The 20553-nt window shown below is 43.2% G+C and overlaps 1 protein-coding gene across 1 annotated transcript in view; it reads left to right on the top strand.

Annotated features, from left to right (window-relative positions):
- PDZK1 (PDZ domain containing 1) overlaps nucleotides 1–20553 on the top strand; it is a 44540-nt gene that overhangs the window by 15279 nt on the left and 8708 nt on the right. Inside the window, exons 2-7 of the mRNA XM_047871245.1 lie at nucleotides 3542–3753; nucleotides 4420–4669; nucleotides 6858–6994; nucleotides 7823–8018; nucleotides 10663–10859; nucleotides 17368–17592. Of these exons, the coding sequence (XP_047727201.1) occupies nucleotides 3544–3753; nucleotides 4420–4669; nucleotides 6858–6994; nucleotides 7823–8018; nucleotides 10663–10859; nucleotides 17368–17592 (1215 nt within the window). The 5' untranslated portion in view covers nucleotides 3542–3543. The remainder of the gene's footprint in view (nucleotides 1–3541; nucleotides 3754–4419; nucleotides 4670–6857; nucleotides 6995–7822; nucleotides 8019–10662; nucleotides 10860–17367; nucleotides 17593–20553) is intronic.

Here is a 20553-nt window from a genome sequence, read left to right on the forward strand (position 1 = left end):
TTCTAAAATGTGCCGCGTTTTTCTTCTGGGCCATGGGCATATTATTCTCTTTCCTCGTAGCAATAATCTACTCCTTTTGGAAGAAGGTGGGGTCTAAAGGTAAGATTAATAATTAAGATTGATTAGAAAAAATATCTGGCTCTCAGCCCTGAGTCTCTCCTGTCCACCAGCCAGCACTTTGTTCTCTTTCCCACAGACAAGCAACTTGGTTGCCAAGAATTGACTTTCTTCCCAGAGCTCAGAAATGGTTACAGCTTTCTTTCGTTTCTAGGGTTGATGTGAACTGGGGGAATAATGCCTGTTGAAGATTTAATGGGCTCCAGCACTGGATTATTGCTGATACAGTATTATAGAAATCCATACGCTTTCGCTAGTTAAACACTTGTCCACCATAGGGATCTGGGCTGGATTTTCTCAGGAAGCAGAAGACGGAGATTGGGGCTGAAGAAACAGGGAATGAGTACCCTTAAATACAAAGATCCTTCCTATTAGGCCCTGTGTTCCAGAGTCCCGGGCATCCTCACCACAAAGCAGCAGGTCATCGTGGATCCCAGCCCCGATTTAGGGGCCAGTGTAACACCAGGATGCGGATTAGATGGACCCAGGCCTGGAGCTGGACTGGAGCCCAGCCCCTTTGACTCCTAGCTGAATTGTCTCTCAGCAAGATGGCCAAGGAAATCGTTTCAGGGCTCTGAGGGTCCAATGGAAGGCCCGGCTTTGGGGTTTCGATATGTTTTTCTCTGCTGCTGTGGTGGAAGGGGTTACATATTTCATCAGTGTGGCATGGGCACCGGCATTAATCCTTCAGCGGCTGACCAGTGGGGAGGGCTGACGGGTGGCAGGAGGATGTAGGGGGCCGGTGCCCAGGCTTCAAAGACACAAGTGCGGATCTGAGTGATTGCTGTCTGGCTGTTGGAAAACTTTCATCAAACAAACAATTTGGGATTTTGCCAAGAAGCAGTGATCTGTCTTTTCTTGTGTGTTGAGCTTTTGGGTCTCTACCGAGACCCAGGAAAACGTTGCCTCTTCCCCCCTCCCCAAACACAGGACTAGTCTCCTAGCAAGGTGGTTTCACGTTCTATCCTCCCAGACCTGCAGAGAAAGAGATTTTTTTTCTGTTTTTTTTTTTTTTTAATTTTTTTTCAACGTTTATTTATTTTTTTGGGACAGAGAGAGACAGAGCATGAACGGGGGAGGGGCAGAGAGAGAGGGAGACACAGAATCGGAAACAGGCTCCAGGCTCCGAGCCATCAGCCCAGAGCCTGACGCGGGGCTCGAACTCACGGACCGCGAGATCGTGACCTGGCTGAAGTCGGATGCTTAACCGACTGCGCCACCCAGGCGCCCCCAGAGAAAGAGATTTTGATCCTGTGGCTGACTCCCAGGGTGGGAGATCGCTGAATTTTAGGGGTGAGGGCCTGAGAAATGGCCTTTATTTTGATTATAAGGACTTGTTGCAGATTTTGCAGGATTTGGTTGAGGCTTGTTTACAATCGCTCCCAAATTTCGGAGGGCTCTGGGTTTTTTCTAGCTTTTCAGCTCTATGAAATTGCAAGTTGAGAGGGATCTAGAGGTGAGTGGACAGCGATGTGGATTCAAGCTGGAAAATGGGAGTGATACTTGCAGGCCAGATGCTCAGCAGAAAGAAAAAGTAAAGGCCCAGGGAGCCCGGGTGCCTGCATGCAAGGAAGCCCTGCTCTGGTGATGCCCAGTCCCTCCTAATGCCCTCCCCTGTCTCCTCCCAAAGCGGTGCTTTCCTGGTGATGGGTCATGCTAGGAGGGCTGCGAAGCTCCCCCACAGGTGGGTGATGACCTCACGATTGTGGCTCTATTTTTCTCTTCGCGGGAGACACAGCGGGGAGGGCTCAGCCCCGGGCCCTCGGTGAGAGATCACTTGGAACAGTGTCTATTTGTTTGTTTTCTTGGCCGCTTAGTCATTCAGGCCGCTGGTGGCGTGGCCGCCAGACTCCGCTGAGACTGTAACGGCCAAGTTGTCAGGCAGCGGGAGGCTTTCTGCCAGGTTTGAACTGTATGTCTCTGTGGGCATGAAGGTCAGAGATGGCTATCTGGGATCACCATGAGGTGGCTTCTAAGGAGCCTGGAGCACTTTGCTGTCTCTCCTCCACGCCCCACCCCCCATACCCCACACGGTCATCTGTTCCTGTCCCTCCAGGAGGGAAGGGACAGACGGTTTATTCTCTGATTTACTGGTAGGGAACTGTGACGAGCTGAGCACGAGGCTTGCGCAGCAGGCAGCGTGACCTCAGAGTCCAGCCTTCTGCTCTTGGACCTCTGCCTGGCACCAGCCGATCTGGCTTCTGTTCTCACTCTCCTGTGGAAGAAGATGCTTACGCTAGGAGGGATCGATGATGCTGGCAGGAGCCTTCCCCGTACGAACCGAGTGCCAAAGTCCCAGTTGGTGGTTTTCATACTTGTCCTTGCTTCCTCCTGTGGCCCGGGGCCCTGCTCCGCCAATGGGGCAAGAGGAAGGGCAGGATGGATGGGAACAGAAGCTGCTTCAGACAGGAGAATCTGACCCGGCCACAGGAGTCCTTTCTCTGTTGGGTATCCCTACTTTGCTCTAAAACTTCAGGGTCCTGGTTCTCTGTCTCCTCTCCAGTAGGCCAGGCCAGCTCTGAGGCCTGGCTTCTCTGGTTTTTAGTTGTTTGAGGTCTTCCTGATCCTGTCCTACCTTACCTGCCTCCCACTAGTCCTTCAGGTCTTGGGAAAGGCGTTTTCCCAGGAAGCCAGTCCCAGGGACTTCTGCCTGTCCCAGTCCCTGCTCCCAGCACCCTCTGTTATAGTCTGCCTTATCACTGTGTTCTTTCCTAGCATATCCCTCACCACGTGTTGTTGTAAAAATGTGTGCTTCTCTGTATGAGAGGCAAAGTAAAGGTCCGTGTTGTCCACAGATTTATCCTCAAGGCCTATTACTTGGGAGGCTCTTTAAATATTTAAATGAAAGTGGGCTTGTATCTTTCTTTCTTTCTTTTTTTTAAAGTTTATTTATTTATTTTGAGAGAGAGAGAGAGAGAGCATGAGCATGAGCAGAGGAGGGACAGAGAAAGAGGGAGAGAGAGAATCCCAGGCAGGCTCCATGCCATCAGCACAGAGCCCAGCATGTGGCTCGATCTCACGAACCATGAGATCATGACCTGAGATCAAGAGTTGGACGCTTAACTGACTAAGCCACTCAGGTGTCCTGGGCTGGTATTTCCTTAAAATATTTAGGTCAGGTGTTAAACCTACTTTCTTTAGGAAACAAAGAGGAATTTGGGTTTGGAGCTATTGAAACTGAAAAATCTATGTCTGGGACCTAGCCAAATACATGGGTCTGAAACTCAAGTAAAAAGGTCATCCTTTGGGAAAGAGATTTGGAAATCCTTGGCAGGTCCTGGAAGGCGGCCTCCTAAACCTCAGTGTTGCTACAGTCTAGATTTGGTGTGATTAGAAGAAGAGAATTATGGGAGATGGAACACATGGGTTCTTTCTCCAAGGGGATTTTCTGTCCCCTGGGTTTATCCGATTTTTTTCATCACAGAAATGGCCTCCACCTTCCACCCACGAGAATGTGAGCTGTCTAAACAAGAAGGGCAAAGCTATGGCTTCTTCCTGCGAATTGAGAAGGACACTGATGGCCACCTGGTCCGGGTGGTTGAGAAGGGTAGCCCAGCGGAGAAGGCGGGCCTCAAGGATGGAGATCGAGTTCTTAGGATCAATGGTGTCTTTGTGGACAAGGAGGAACATATGCAGGTGAAAGGGACATTTGGGGTTCTTCTAGGATCTCTTTGGCTCCCACATATCTGTGATTAGTGTTTGGGGTCAGCAGAGGTCTCCCAGCTGCCACTGGCAAGGCAGACGCCCTATGGCTGTACTTTCTGCCAGTTAATCGTCTCCTCCAAATTAACTGAGAACCACAAAATGGTTCTTAGATTGAATAGTGTCAGAGTTAATAGGCATTGTGTTTGCTCTAGGCTAGGAACTATGCTGGGCGACTTCATAATCATTATTTTGTTGAACCTTTGTCACAACCCATGAGGTACGTATTACCATTCTGCAGATGAGGGCTCAGAGGCTCCGATGACTTACTAATGTCTTGATGCAGTGAACATGTGGGACGGTCTGACCTCACCCCACTTCTGCCTGCCTCCCCATGCACGCCCTTTCCACCACACCATGCTGTTTCCATGAGCCCAGCTGGGATCGGGGCGCTCTAAGTTCTAACAGTGCTAGAGCCCCGCCCCCTCCAGCCCGCACCTGGTTCTTGGGAGGGGTGGGGTAGAGACGGCTGGACACTGTGCTGACTGTTTGGGCTTCAGAGACCAGCATTCGGAATCCTCTGGATCCAGAGACTGAGCCAGATGGTGAGCATCCCCTGGAATCGCTTCTTGGTTCAAGTTATCTTTTTCTTTCTCCTAGGTTGTGGATCTGGTCAGAAAGAGTGGGAACTCCGTGACTTTACTAGTCCTGGATGGGGATTCCTATGAGAAGGCCATGAAAAAACGGGTAGACCTGAAAGAGTTGGGTCAAAGTCGGAAGGAGCCGAGTTTGAATGATAAGAAACTGCCCCCTGTGGTGAAGGAAGGAGCAGAGACTTGGACGCAGCCGCGTCTCTGCTACCTGGTGAAGGAGGGGAGCAGCTATGGCTTCTCTCTGAAAACTGTCCAAGGTGGGCTTGAGGGCAGGATTTCCAGAAGAAAGATACTGTTATTGGCTAATGGCTTCTTTGACCACCTTTTCAGATGCTATGGCTGTCTAATTGTAGCTTCTCCCTCCCCTCTCCCTCCTTCCCTGACCCTTCCCTTGCTTTGACTATTGTGCAACAAGGGATCAAGACACTGGACCCATCATGGGGTGACGAGGGGCCACTGGGCACTCCTGTCCCCTAGTGTTAGGCTGAGCTTTGAGATCAGAGTGTTAGAGGGCTGATGCTTCTTTGTTATTCTTTCGTAGCTTCTTTAGGGTGAGGGTGGAGGAGAGAAGGGGGAATAAAAGGCAAGAAAAAGGAAATTTTTCATAATAGCTACTTTTGAGTAAGGATGCTGTCTTCCCACTTCAAGTGCCCAGGTGATCACACATTCAACAAATTCTTGAGGGCCTGTTGATGTGCCAGACACCATTCTAGTGGCTGAGGATGCTATTAAAAATCCCACCCTCCTGGGGTGCCTGGGTGGCTCAGTCGGTTGAGCATCCAACTTTGGCTCAGGTCATAATCTTGCAGTTCATGAGTTTGAGACCCGCGTCGGGCTCTGTGCTGACAGCTCAGAGCCTGGAGCCTGCTTTGCATTCTGTGTCTCCCTCCCTCTGCCCCTTCCCCGCACAGGCTCTGTCTCTCTCTGTCTCTCAAAAATGAATAAACGTTTAAAAAAATTTTTTTAATAAAAAAAAAATCCCACCCTCCTATGACATTTAAATAGTACCTTCTCAGCTGTGGCCCAGCCTCAACTGCTCTGAGGTACATCCCTGACCTCTGAGAGGTACATAGTGATTTGAAAACTCCTGACCACCAGAAAGTACTAGAAGCTCTGTTTGTAGAGTTTCAGAGATACAGACTATGCAATTGACTGTGGTTCCGTAATGGTGTCTCTGGGATTTAGAGCCATAGAGGCTACTGGTTCCACCTTGAATTTGTTCCTCCCATGTTCCTTCTGATACTGGAGAAGCACTGGTCATAATTAGGTAAGTGATAAAGAACAGACCGATAGTAAACATAAAACTTGTTTCCAAGGCCTATTTAACCTATAGCAAGAGATATAAACTAGGGAGAAGAGGCATTTCTCAAGTTTGTCCACTATTAAACATAGTGGTGTAGGTGGTCAAGGGAAGCCTGGCATTTCTTAGAAGTCCATTATCAGCAAAATGGTAAAAAAATTATCATAATTCAGATTCAATCCATTTGGCCCTTGTGTTAGTGAACATAATGCATGGTTTAAATGAGCTTTATGAAGAAAATGTTTTCTACGTGACAAATATATAACAAGAGAAATTGTAATGGGAGAAATTTTAAGACAGCAGTTTCTACTGTTATTCCTTACAAGTGATTTATTTTGTCATTATGAAGCTGCCCTTTGCCTAGGTTGAAATATTAATATCTTGAAAGAATTGATATCATTTCTCTATCTCTATCTCTATCTCTATCTCTATCTCTATCTCTATCTCTATCTCTATTTGTATCATTTCTATATCTAGCTGCCTTCTGTGGCTCTGTCCTCCTAGGCTTGCATCAGTGAGATTTGGTGACCTCATTGGTACATGACGTTTGGTGATAGAACTAATTAAAGAGGACAGGGGGCACCTAGTGGCTCAGTCAGTTGACTGTCTGTCCGACTTCGGCCCAGGTCATGATCTCATGCTCTGTGCGTTGGAACCCCACGTCGGACTCTGAGCCCTTACAGCTCAGAGCCTGGAGCCTGCTTCCGACTCTATGTCTCCCTCTCTCTCTGCCCCTCCCCTGCTCATGCTCTGTTCTCTCTCTCAAAAATGAATAAACATTAAAAAGAATTAAAAAAAAAATAAAAGGACAGAATGGAACAGATGCTTTCTAATTCCACAAATGCGAAGAATGGGAGTGTGACAGCAATACAGCCCAGGCACAGCTCGGTGCTTTTCCGGTTCAAAAGGCCAGTGCCACCTGAGATTCCTTCCTTGCGTTTAGTTGGGGTCGGAAATTCTATTAGAATCAACAAAACCCAACAAAGCTCCTAGCACAAAGCCAGGAGCTGTAATTATAATTCTAGATCAGAAGGCAAAGTTAGCCTTAAAATTGGAGGTTGTAATTTTTACGTTATTGGGAGGAAACCCCTTATTGTTGGACTTTCTGTGTGATGGAGTTGTGATGCTGGTCCACTCCCTTTCAGGCAAAAAGGGAGTGTACATGACTGATATAACACCTCAAGGTGTGGCTATGAAAGCTGGTGTCCTGGCCGGTGATCACTTGATTGAAGTAAATGGAGAGAATGTAGAAGACGCCAGCCATGAGGAAGTCGTTGCAAAGGTATAGCCCAAAGGGGCACTTTTCTTACCTTTCACTCTCCTCCTATTGGAAGTGACAGGAAGACAGGAGTGGTAGTTTATGATGGAAGGAATATAATGATGGGAAGTTAATCCTTTGTTTTCAGAGTGAATAGACTCACTAGTGGTGTCAGCAGGGTTAGCATAGGGTTTTGGAACAAGGCTAGTTTCGTGTTATTTCAAAGAAAAGTGTTCTAAAGAACTGTCAACTTTATCTTTTGGATCTTTTTGTACCTGATTGGGAGCTCCGTCTGAATTTATAACAAATTGAGTGTTTCACTAAAATGTTTTAGCTCAAGCTGGCAGATAACCAATGTGATGATGAATATAGAGCTACGTGTAGGAGGTGTTGGAAGACCTGTTACCCCAGGTCTTATGTCCTGGGTCCATGACACATGGATTACGCTCTCAGGTTTTCCTTTGAGGTCACGTGGAACCATGAAAACTGACCAAGTTCTCCTGGTAGAATAATTTTTCACAGTAGACCTTTACCTTCTTTTCCAAACTCCTTCTCTAGACGTAAGTACTTCGCTTAAGTACCTTTCTGGGTTTTCTGAATCCCAGCTCTCACTTGGGTTCAGTTAGCATCTGTGTGGGTGAGGTCATACTTAACAAAGGGGAAAACAGCTGTAGAAGTGGGGATCGAGAAATCCCAGGGAGATCAGGAGGTAGTGTTATAGTTCAAACTCAGGCCTCACATTGCATATTTTCTGTCGAACCTAGAGACTGCGTGCCTCTGCGCAGAAGCTCTCCTCCTCCCCCGTGCCGTTCTTGGAGACCGCTGTCAGTCTTACTGTGTGTGCTGTTCCAGGTGAAGAGTTCTGGAGGCCGCGTCATGTTCCTGCTGGTGGACGAGGAGACTGACAAGCTCCACACCGAGCAGAAGACCAGATTCAGGAGAGAGACGGCCAGTTTGAAACTGCTACCCCACCAGCCCCGGCTCGTGGAGATGAAGAAGGGGAGCAATGGCTATGGTTTCTACCTGAGGGCAGGCCCGGAACAGAAAGGTGAGGCGCTAGACGAGCAGAAAGCGTGGCAGTGGAACCAATTGAACAATGAAGTCCAATTCTTCATCCTAGTCCGACTCCAGAGTTCTGTTAGGCCCCCAACTTCCGAGCTGCTGCACGAGGGGATAGTAAGAGACTAGAAGGCATGGCCGGGTCATTTTCCATGGGGGCCTGACAATGGGTCTCTCGGGTTTTCCTTAGCAGAATGATAAAGCAGAATTTTAGATCTGGGTGGTAGTGTGCTGTAAATTTGCTCTCCAGGGGGGAAAAAACCCACCTAATTTGTAGCATTTGTTGATCTATTTTATTTTATTTTATTTTATTTTATTTTATTTTATTTTGGTGGTGCAAATACTCCCATTACATCTGATTTCAAGCTACCAATGTGCTGTCACAGAGTGCAATGTTGAGAAGTATTGGCGAGAAAGGGTTCTCACGAGCTTGGACGAGCCAGCTCCAGTACGCCACCAGATCCGAGGCAGAGGTGTGGGCTGGGGCCTGGGAATCCAATAGAACCAGGAATCTTTCTGATTCCTTGCAACTCAACAAGAAAAGAACTACAGTCCTTCTAGGGAAGCTGAATATATAAAAGAACGCAGCTTCAGGCCATTTTGCAAACTGTTATTCTCCTAGAAGTTGCTATGTTCTGTTCATTATGTATATTTGAATTAATCAAATGTTAATTTGATTCATATTATATAAAAGCATCCTCAGGGCCTTCTAGAATATCAAGTGGATCAAATAGGAGTTCTTCAGTCAAGGAGCCTCCTGTTTAGTAGAGGAGATGCAATACTTATGTCCGTAACTGAAGGTAGTTGTGAGGAGAACCTTAACATGGGTTAGATAAAATACTGTTGGAATTCAAGGTTGGAACACATTTTCCTTACTAAAAAAGTACAGGAAGACCTCATAGTAGAGATGGCACCTGAGCTCAGGCTTTGCAGTATGAATAGAATTTGGACAAACAGATGGTGTGGGAACAACACAGGCCATTCCATTAGGATGGGATTGTGTGAATAAAGCAGGGAAACATGGGCACAGTTTGGCATCTGAGGTGTAGCACAGGAAACCATGTTAGAAAGGTAGTTTGGAAAGAGATGATGAAGGGCCTTTAATACCAGGTTGAAGAGTTTAGACTTGGCTCTGTGGTCGATGGGGAGTTAAAAGTTTTTTCAACAGTGTGATAAGAAAAAATTAAGCCTATAGCACCTTGGGGGCTTACGCATCTCAAACACAATCCTAATAATTCTGCAAGAAGAATTTCTGAACTTAAGGGCTTGGAGAAGATACAGTAATTATTATAAAGTCAAATAGTTGTGGTTTAACTGGGACCAAACTCAGGTCTGTTCTGTTCTTTTTTTTTTTTTAATTTTTATTTTTTAATGTTTTTATTTATTTTTGAGACAGAGACAGAGCATGAGCTCTGGGGGGGGGGTGCAGAAAGAGAGGGAGACACAGAATCCAAAGCAGGCTCCAGGCTCTGAGCTGTCAGCACAGAGCCCGATGCGGGGCTGTAACTCATGCACTGAGATCATGACCTGAGCCGAAGTCGGATGCTTAACCGACTGAGCCACCCAGGCGCCCAGGTCTGTTCCGTTCTAAAGCCCACACTCGTGCTGTTGCCCCGGGGAATGACTTGGTCCAACATTGCATCAAGAAGAATCTGAAGGCAGATCTGTATTGGAGAAGGCAGAGATCAGGGACAGGGAGAGCAATTCATAACTGAAGGTAGGTAGAGTTTAAGGCAGGAACTAATACCACCTGCATTGAGGGTAGAGGAAGTGGCTCCAGAGAAGAGGAGATGTGTCAAATATTAAGGCAGCAACAAAGGACCTAGGAGTTGATTGGAATATGGGGAGTGGACACTGAGGAAGAATTGTTCCTACGTGTCAGTGACTGGAGTGATGGTGCTCCCATGAACAGGTGACCTAGAGGAGGAGCTTTGGGATGGGGGTGATGGGCAGAGATGGCTTTGGTTTGAGTATGTTACATTTGAGGGATCTATGGGATACCTAGTTGGAGATGCCCAGCAGCCAGCTGGAAAAGTGAAACTGGAGCTTGTTACAAAAGTGGGAGGGACAACAAAAAAGACAGTGTGGGAGATCTGAAGGCGTCTGGTAAAGACAGTTCAAGTCGGGAGAGGAAGGCAGAAGACACATTGTCGAGGCACGCCCACAAACACATTCACAGTCAAATACACCTAGTGGCTACTAAAATGCCAGCATGGGTTTCCTAGGCTCTGTCTTCTTTGGTTTTGTTCTTCTTTCTTCTTTCAACCCCCCTTTTAATGGCTTAGCTTCTCCATAAGATGTATGGGTTACAAGAGCTTCCTGGGAACTAGCTGACTCCTAACACTTAGCATGTTATTTTGTTAAGATTGAGCCTCAGACACTTTTAGTAACATGATTTTTTTTCCTTAAGGTCCTTTCATTGGTAATGGCTAAGTTTGTTCCTGGAGTAAGTTCTGGGCAGGGAATGAGGCTGGATAGGGTGCTCACAGGCTTTCTCTGATGCCAGTGGGAGGGGCAGTAGTATTCAGCATGCCTTTTACATTTATTTATCAGATCCTTGGGCTCCAGCAGAAATGCCACAGTTTAATTTAGGGATCTTTCTGATAATTTTATTTAATTTTTTGGGAGGGTAGGTCAAGTCGTCAAGGACATAGATTCCGGAAGTCCAGCAGAGGAGGCCGGCTTGAAGAACAACGACTTGGTAGTTGCTGTCAATGGCGAGTCTGTGGAATCCCTGGATCATGACAGTGTGGTGGAAATGATTAGAAAGGGTGGAGATCAGACTTCGCTGCTGGTGGTGGACAAAGAGACGGACCATATGTATAGACTGGTAAATAATTCAAGGCCATGCATTCGTGCATTAAGGTTGGGTCCATTCCCTCAAGTCCTCAAACTTTGGCTAAGTTACCACTTTGATTTTCAAACTGGAAGGGGTGTAACGGTCATCGTTAAGGCTGAATTGAAGGTCAAGTTGGTAGTGACAAGAGAATGCCAAGTGATTGGTACGTGAGTTTTAAATCCTTAGATTCAAGATTTTGAAAGAATTTGCGAATGTAACTACAGAATTACTCTTGCTGATCTGAGAAAAATCTATGAACATTACCCTGGAAATAGGCAGATACAGCCCTAACTGTGCCAAATAGCAAACAACTGGATTTTAAACTATAGACTAATAAATGCCATTAACCCTGCATAAAAGCCTAGAAAGGATTATTAAATAGCTCCTGAGCCCTTAGCAAGGGAATAGAAACATGGATTCACCAAGACTAACATTAGTGTCACACTAACCTTATTTGCTCTTAACTTTTAATCACAACAGGTGTTACCTGCATGTCTTTTTTTTTTTTTTTAATAATCTTTTAATTTTATCACAAGAACTGAGGTTGGGTCTAGTTTAAAAGACATTCAGGGACCTTCAATATACCATCCACCTTGCTAGGTGGTGGTCACACAGATGAACAAGGATGAACTTATTCTATGTGATATACAATAATGGCAGCATCTGAAGGTACATAAATGATAGCGAGGAATATGATAGGGGTGGAATTAGCCCCTTTTTACAGATTTGCAATTTCTCAGTCTCTCTAAACTTCATTTTTTTAAGTCACCCATCCCAGCCGGTATTTGAACCCAAGTTGTTTTGCCGAGTGCAGGGCTTGAACTCGTGACCCTGAGATCAAGACCTGAGCTGAGATCAAGAGTCGGATGCTTAGCTGACTGAGCCACCCAGACACCCCTGAACCTAAGTTCTTAATTCATTCCACCATATTCCCTCTCAGCACATCTTGATTAGGTATTTCAAGATACTTGTGTAAAGAAAATTGAAGAGTAAACTGGATGATAGAAGGATTTGTGGGTTTTTAGCTAGTTTACGGCCATACTTGAAGGAAAATTGATATTGGAACAATGTCGTTCTGCATAGATGTCTCCAATGGTATTCTGTGTATCCTAAACTGTTTATAATCCAATTTGGAAACATGGAAAATGTTTAACATACTTTAGTCATACAGATGGCTTAATGTGTTGATGGGTAATTAATTTACTAGAGATTATAATATTCAAAATATCCAGTCAGGATAGAAAGAAGCATAAAAACTAGTAAGTTTAACTTTAAACAGGAATAAATTTCACATACTAATTTAAAACTAAATTGTATGCATATCAAATGGTGAGACCTGATTTGAGGACTATAAAAAAAGAACAGACCTGATGATACCCTACATAGCTGCCCCCACCCCAAAAAGGCAATTTAAACGGACACTTGGCTTTTGGAGAGGACAGTTGGTCAGACCGTACTTAAAATGACTAGTAAGTAATGTATGCTTGGGCAAGTCACCCTGGCTGTACTTGTTTCCTTAGTTGTAAAGTGGGGATAGCTACTGTGCAGTGTTATATGAGCTAATATTTAGAACATTCAGAATAATGTGTGGTATATAGAAATGTTGTTTAAGTCAACATCGTGTCCAGTTCTGAGAACATGACTATAAGAAGTCCAGTATCAAGAAAGGTAATTGGAGCAGAGGTTCTAGAAGTCACAATGTGAGTATTTAGCTTGAATAAGCATAGACTTTTGGGGAGGAAAGGAGAGTATCTTCAAGAATTCTAAAAGCAGGGGTGCCTGGGTGGCTCAGTTGGTTAAGCTTCCAACTTTGGCTCAGGTCATGATCTCAGGTCTGTGAGTTTGAGCCCTGCATCGGGCCCTGCACTGACAGCTCAGAGCCTGGAGCCTGCTTCCGATTCTGTGTCTCCCTCTCTCTCTGCCCCTCCCCTGCTCACGCTCTGTCTCTCTCTCTCACAAAAATAAACATTAAGAAAAAAAAAAGAATTCAAAAGACTAAATGATAACATGATGACTGTGTAAGGGGACAGATATGTTAATTAACTTGATTGTGGTGATCACAATGTGTATGTATATCAAATCATACTGTACGTACACCTTGAATATATACAGTTTGTCAATTACACATTAATAAAGCTGGAAAAACCATGAAGCACAAATTGACAAACTTGGAAGTGGAAATAGACAATTCCACAATAATAGTTGGGAGATTCCTCGTTCTTAATCACGGGTCAAGCCACCAGACAGAAGATAAGGAACTCAAGGACTTGAACAAAATTAACTAGATCTAACAAATATAGAGCACACTCTACCCAACAACAGCCCCAACTGAAGCTGCCAGGAACAGGGTGAGCCATTTTTGCTGAGTGGTGACCTCCCAGCTTGTGGAAAAGTTCAGACAGAAGTCAGGAAGTCACTTCTCAGGCTGCTATAAAGGGGATTCTGGCATTAATTCTTTTCCACTCCCTCCTAATTCTATGACAATGATTCAACTATAATGTTTTGGTTAATACAAGAGAGAATTTTGAAAAACATGCTTTCCCCATCTTCTTCCTCCCTCTCCCTTCAGCCCCTGTAAAGCAGGTTCCACACAGGGGTGGGTGGATCTTTGAGGTATAACCGTGAATGAAACAAACACCTAAACAAGTTCCTGGCACATACTAGGCACCCAGATATCTGAAAGTGAATGAAAACTCGCTGAGTGTTTAATGTTACTATGCTTGTCCTCAAGATTAGCTGCTGTGATCACATACAGTTGATTTGCCCTTTGGGTAGTGATGTTGGAGGTATTTTTGTATGTAACAAGTCACTGATAACTTTCCACATTTCATTTTATTTTATTTTTTGTTATTTTTAAAATAGAATTCATTGTCAAGTTGACTAACATACAGTTTGTGAAGTGTGCTCTTGGTTTTGGGGGTAGATTCCCGTGGTTCACTGCTTACATACAACACCCAGTGCTCATCCCAGCAAGTGCCCTCCTCAATACCCATCACCCACTTTCCCCTCTCCTCCACCCCGCCATCCACCCTCAGTTTGTTTTTTCTCTGTATTTAAGAGTCTTGTGGTTTGCCTCCCTGCCTCTCTGTTTGTAACTAGTTTTTCTGCCTTCCTTCCCCCATGGTCTTCTGTTAAGTTTCTCAAGTTCCACATATGAGTGAAAACATGATACCTGTCTTTCTCTGACTGACTTATTTCACTTAGCTTAATACCTTCCAGTCCCATCCATGTTGCTGCAAATGGCATGATTTTATTCTTTCTCATGCCAAGTAGTATTCCATTGATATAAACCACATCTTCTTTATCCATTCATTAGTTGATGGACATTTAGGCTCTTTCCATAATTTGGCCTTTGTTGAAAGTGCTGCTATAAACATTGGGGTACATGTACCCCTATGAATCAGCACTCCTGTATCCTTTGGATAAATTCCTGGTAGTGCTATTGCTGGGTTGTAGGGTAGTTCTATTTTTAATTTTTTGAGGAACCTCCACACTGTTTTCCAGAGTGGCCGCACCAGTTTGCATTCCCACCAACTGCAAGAGGGTTCCTGTTTCTCCACATCCGCACCAGTATCTGTTGTTTCCTGAGTTGTTTATTTTAGCCACTCTGACCAGTGTGAGGTGGTATCTCAGTGTGGTTTTGATTTGTATTTCCCTGATGATGAGTGACGTTAAGCACCCTTTCATGTGTCTGTTGGCCACCTGGATGTCGTCTTTGGAGAAGTGTCCATTCATGCCTTTTGCCAATTTCTTCACTGGATTATTTTTTTTTTTTTTGGGTGTTGAGTTTGATAAGTTCTTTATAGATTTTGGATACTAACCCTTCATCTGAAATGTCATTTGTAAATATCTTCTCCCATTCCATCTGTTGCTTTTCAGTTTTGTTGATTGTTTCCTTCAGTGTGCAGAAGTTTTTTTATCTTGATGTGGTCCCAATAATTCATTTTTGCTTTTAATTCCCTTGCCTTTGGAGACATGTCGAGCAAGAAATTGCTGTAGCTGAGGTCAAAGAGATTGTTGTCTGTTTTCTCCTCTAGGGTTTTGATGGTTTCCTGTCTCACATTTAGGTCTTTCATCCATTTTGAGCTTATTTTTGTGTATGGTGTAAGAAAGTGGTCTAGTTTCATTCTTCTGCATGTTGCTGTCCAGTTCTCCCAGCACCATTTGCTAAAGAGATTGTCTTTTTTCCATGGGATGCTCTTTCCTGCTTTGTCAAAGATTAGTTGGCCATCCATTTGGGCCCAATTCTGGGTTCTCTATTTTATTCCATTGGTCTATGTGTCTGTTTTTGTGCCAATATCATACTCTCTTGATGATTACAGCTTTGTAGTAGAGGCTAAAGTCTGGGATTGTGATGTCTCCCACTTTGGTTTTCTTTTTCAACATCACTTTGGCTATTCAGGGTCTTTTGTGGTTCCGTACAAATTTTAGGATTGTTTGTTCTGGCTTTGAGAAGAATGCTGGTGTAATTTTGATTGGGAATGCACTGAATGTGTAGATTGTTTGGGTAGTATTGACATTTTAACAATATTCTTCCAGTCCATGAGCATGGAATATTTTTCCATTCTTTGTGTGTTCTTCAATTTTCTTCATAAGTTTTCTATAGTTTTCAGCATGTGGGTCTTTCACATCTTTGGTTAGGTTTATTTCTAGGTTTTTTATGGTTCTTCGTACAATTGTAAATGGGATCGACTTCTTGATTTCTCTTTATGTTGCTTCATTGTTGGTATATAGAAATGCAACCAACTTCTGTACACTGATTTTGTATCCTGCAACTTTACTGAATTCATGTATCAGTTCTAGCAGCCTTTTTGGTGGAGTCTTGCAGGTTTTTCATGTAGAGTATCATGTCATCTGTGAAAAGTGAAAGTTTGACTTCTTCTTTGTCAATTTTGATGCCATTTATTTCATTTTGTTGTCTGATTGCTGATGCTAGGACTTCCAACACTATGTTAAACAACAGTGGTGACAGTGGACATCCCTGTCATGTTCCTGATCTCAGGGGGAAAGCTCTCAGGTTTTCCCCATTGAGGATGATATTAGCTGTGGGCTTTTCATATATGGCTTTTATGTTGTTAAGGTATGTTCTTTCTATCCCGACTTTCTTGAGGGTTTTTATTAGGAAAGGATGCTGTATTTTGTCAAATGCTTTTTCTGCATCTGTTGACAAGATCATATGGTTCTTATCCTTTCCTTTATTTTTTTTTTTCAACGTTTATTTATTTTTGGGACAGAGAGAGACAGAGCATGAACGGGGGAGGGGCAGAGAGAGAGGGAGACACAGAATCGGAAACAGGCTCCAGGCTCCGAGCCATCAGCCCAGAGCCTGACGCGGGGCTCGAACTCCCGGACCGCGAGATCGTGACCTGGCTGAAGTCGGACGCTCAACCGACTGCGCCACCCAGGCGCCCCTCCTTTCCTTTATTAATGTGATGTATCACGTTGGTTGATTTGCAAATATTGAACCAGCCCTGCAGCCCAGAAATGAATCCCACTTGATCACGGTGAATAATCTTTTTATATGCTGTTGAATTCAATTTACTAGTATCTTGTTGATAATTTTTGCATCTGTGTGCGTCAGGGATATTGGCCTGTAATTCTCCTTTTTTGTGGGATCTCTGTCTAGTTTGGGAATCAAAGTAATGCTGGTTTAACTTTCCATATTTTAAAGACAGAAAGAAATGTGGAACATTTGCAAGTATATAACTGAAAGGTCTGAAATGTAGTTGAATTGGGTAACTATGAGGTTCTTGGCTATTCTTGTTTAGAAAGGAAGATGTGGTCTTGTGGTTAGTCAGAGAATTGATAACCAGAGGACCCCAATCTAATTTTAGCCAGGCTGCTGAACAGCACAATTTGGGGCAGAGCACACATTGTACTCACTTTCAGTTGCCTGATTTTGTACTCATTGCCTAATAAAAGTCCTGGACACTCGTGGGCAGCAATTTAACTGCTGGTCCAGGATTTTGCCATACTCAAATCTACCTTTTTGATTCTCTCAATTAAAACCCACAGTTTAAGCTGTTAATTCTATTTAAAAAAAAACAGTCATATGTTTCCTGTTCTATGCCTCTTTTGTATTCAAGACCATCACACTCTTCTTCACATGGATGGTCTGGGAGTTGAGATGGATTAGAAGTATTTAAAGATGAGTTTGGCATAACAGAAGTTTCAACTAATGGTTACAACAATAAATAATAAAAACGAGTATAACAAATTAGTACGTGTACTTCAGATGGTGATAACAGCTTTTATTTTATGTATATGCGTATTTGGTTACATGTTTATACACATTACTCATGACCAAGTTCAATATTTCTTTATACCTTTTCTGGTTAGGGTGGTAGAGAAATTTTACTGCCCCCAATCAGACGTATCTGCAAGAGCTGTGGACCATGTATGACACCTTGTAAATTAAGCCAGCGCATTTAATAAAATATAACTACTCATACTTACAATTCATGTTTTTTTTTTTTCCCCTTTCCTTTCCTTTCCAAAGGCTCACTTTTCTCCATTTCTCTACTATCAAAGCCAAGAACTGCCTAATGGTTCTGTCAAGGAGGCTCCGGCTCCCGCTCCCGCTCCTGTGGAGGTTTCAAGTCCAGATACTACAGAGGAAGTAGGAGATCATAAGCCTAAACTCTGCAGGCTGGTTAAAGGTGAAAATGGCTATGGCTTTCACTTAAACACCATTCAGGGTCGGCCAGGCTCGTTCGTCAAAGAGGTATGGTAATCTGGTTCTAGCAGCCCAATGAACACGCCACAGTTAGGAGAGTCCTAGTCTCTCCCACTCATTGATGGCTTAGGTTATATTGAAGGCCTACATTGATGGTTTCACTTGGGTTTAAATAAATGCTGTCATGGTCCCGTACCCTTTAAGGTAGTAATGAGTACATCCTAAGCTCACATCTTTTATTTTTCTTAAACATCTAATTGTCTTTAGGTACTTTCAAGTCAAATAGAGTGAATCGACATGACTGTAGTTGACAGTCACTACCAAGTCTGACTGGGAGTGATACTTGTTTACTCCTGTGCATTTGGCGTAATGCTCCCAGCCTATAGGGAGTGGCAGCGAGACTATCCCCATAGCTCTCAAGTTGGGAATGAAGAAGGGGAACCTATGAAATCTAATTAATGCTCCAACTCAGAAGACCTACAATATGGTACTCAACCACTGTAATGCTACTTATTTTCTTCTGATGATCTTCATGATTTTTTAAAAATTGAAGTATAGTTGACATACAATGTTCTATTAATTTCAGGTGTACAATGTAGCATTTTCACAATTATATGCATTACGAATTCTCATCATTGGTGAGTGTAGTTACCACTGTCACCATACGGTTATTAAATATTATTGACTATATTCCCTAAGCTGTACTTTTAATTCCTGTGATTTACTTATTTTACAACTGGAAGCTTGTACTTCTTAATCCCCTTTGCCTATTTTGCCCATATCCCTCCCCCATCTGCCTCTGCTTTGGCAACCACCAATTTTTTCTCTAGATTTGAATGTTTGTTTTGTTTCTTGGATTCTACATATAAGTGAAATAATAAGGCTGATTTCTGTCTGCCTTTGGTCCATCCATGTTGTTGTGAATGGCAAGATTCCATTCTTTGTTATGGCTGAGTAATATTCCATTGTGGACCCCTCCCTCCCCCCATCTTCGTTATCCTTTCATCTATTGGTGGACACTTAGGTGGCTTCCATATCTTCGCTATTGTAAATAATGCTGCTGTAAACAAAGGGGTGCATAGATAGTTTCAAATTGGTGTTTTTGTTTTCTTTGGGTAAATACTGAGAAGTGAAATTGCTGGATCTTATGGTATTTCTATTTTCAATTTTTTGACGAATCTCCATACTGTTTTCCATAGTGGCTGCACCAATTTACATTCCCACCCACAGTACACAGGGGTTCGTTCCCTTTTCTGCACATCCTTGCTGATACTTGTCATTTCTTATCTTTTTGATACTAGCTTTTCTGATAGGTGTGAGGTGACATCTCATTGTGGTTTTGATTTGCACTTTCCTGGTTAATAATGGTGAGCATCTTTTTATGTGTCTCTTGGCATGTGTATGTGTTTGGAAAAATGCCTATTCAGGTCTTCTGTGCATTTCTTTTTTTATTTTTTATGAAAAAAAATTTTTTTAACGTTTATTTATTTTTGACAGAGAGAGACAGAGCATGAGTGGGGGAGGGGCAGAGAGAGAGGGAGACACAGAATCTGAAGCAGGCTCCGGGCTCTGAGCTGTCAGCACAGAGCCCGACGCAGGGCTTGAACTCACAGACCACGAGATCATGATCTGAGCTGAAGTTGGATGCTCAACCGACTGAGCCACCCAGACGCCCATTCTGTGCATTTCTTAATTGGATTATTTGTTGTTATATAAGTTCTTTATATATTTTGGATATTAACCCGTCATTGGATGTATCTTCTCCATTCAGCAAGTTGCCCTTTCGTTTTGTTGATGCTTTACTCTGCAAAACATTTTTAGTTTGATGTAGTCTGAGTGGTTTCTTTTTGCTTTTTTCCCCTTGTCTGAGGAGACAGATCTACAAAAATGTTGCTAAGGTTGATGCCGAAGGAATTACTGCCTGTATTTTCTTCTAGGAGTCTTATGATTTCAGGTCTCCCATTTAGGTCTTTAATCCATTTTGAGCTTATTTTTGTGTATGGTATGAGGAAGTGGTCCAGTTTCTCCAGCACCATTTATTGAAGAGACCGTCTTTTCCCCACTGTATATTCTTCCCTCCTTTGTTGTAGGTTAATTGACCATATAAGCGTGGGTTTATTTCTGGGCTCTCTGTTCTGTTCGTTGATCTATGTGTCTGTTTTTGTGCCAGTACTACACTGCTTTGATTACTGTAGCTTTGAGGATACCTTAAAATCTGGGATTGTGAGACCCCCAGCTTTGTTCTTCTTAAGATTGTTTACCTATTTGGGATCTTTGTGGTTCCACACAAATTTAGAATCTTTTGTTCTAGTTTGGAGAAAACCACTATTGGAATTTTGATAGGGATTGTATGGGATCTGTAGATTGCTTTGGGTATTATGAACATTTTAACGCTATTCTCCCAATCTATAAGCATGGAATGTCTTCCCATTTAAGTGTGCCATCTCCACTTTCATCAATGTCTTACAGTTTTCAGAGTACAGGTCTTTTACAACTCTTTCTTAACTTCCTTGGTTAAATTTATTCCTATGTATTTTATTCTCTTTGATGGAATTGTAAATGGGATTGTTTTCTAAATTTCTTTCTGCTACTTTGTTATTAGTGTATAGGAACACAACAGATTTTTGTATATTAATGTTTTCACTTTTGCAACTTCATTGAATTCATTTGCTCTAATAGTTTTTGGTGGAGTCTTTAGGGTTTTCTACATATAGTCTCATGTCATCTGCAAATAGTGACAGATTTACTTTTTCCTTGCCAATTTGGATGTCTTTTATTTCTTTTCCTTTTCCAATTTTTGCAGCTAGAACGTCCAGTACAATGTCAAATAAAGGCGGCAAGAGTGGACATCCTTGTCTTCCTCCTGATCTTAGTGGAAAAGCTTTCAGCTTTTCACCGGCTACGTTAACCGAGGGTTTGTCATATAGGGTCTTAATTATGTTGAGTTATGTTCCCTCTAAGTCCACTTTGTTAAGTTTTTATCATGCTGAATTTTGTCAAATATTTTCT

The sequence above is a fragment of the Prionailurus viverrinus genome, chromosome C1 (assembly GCF_022837055.1).
Source record: "Prionailurus viverrinus isolate Anna chromosome C1, UM_Priviv_1.0, whole genome shotgun sequence".
Taxonomy (NCBI): domain Eukaryota; kingdom Metazoa; phylum Chordata; class Mammalia; order Carnivora; family Felidae; genus Prionailurus; species Prionailurus viverrinus.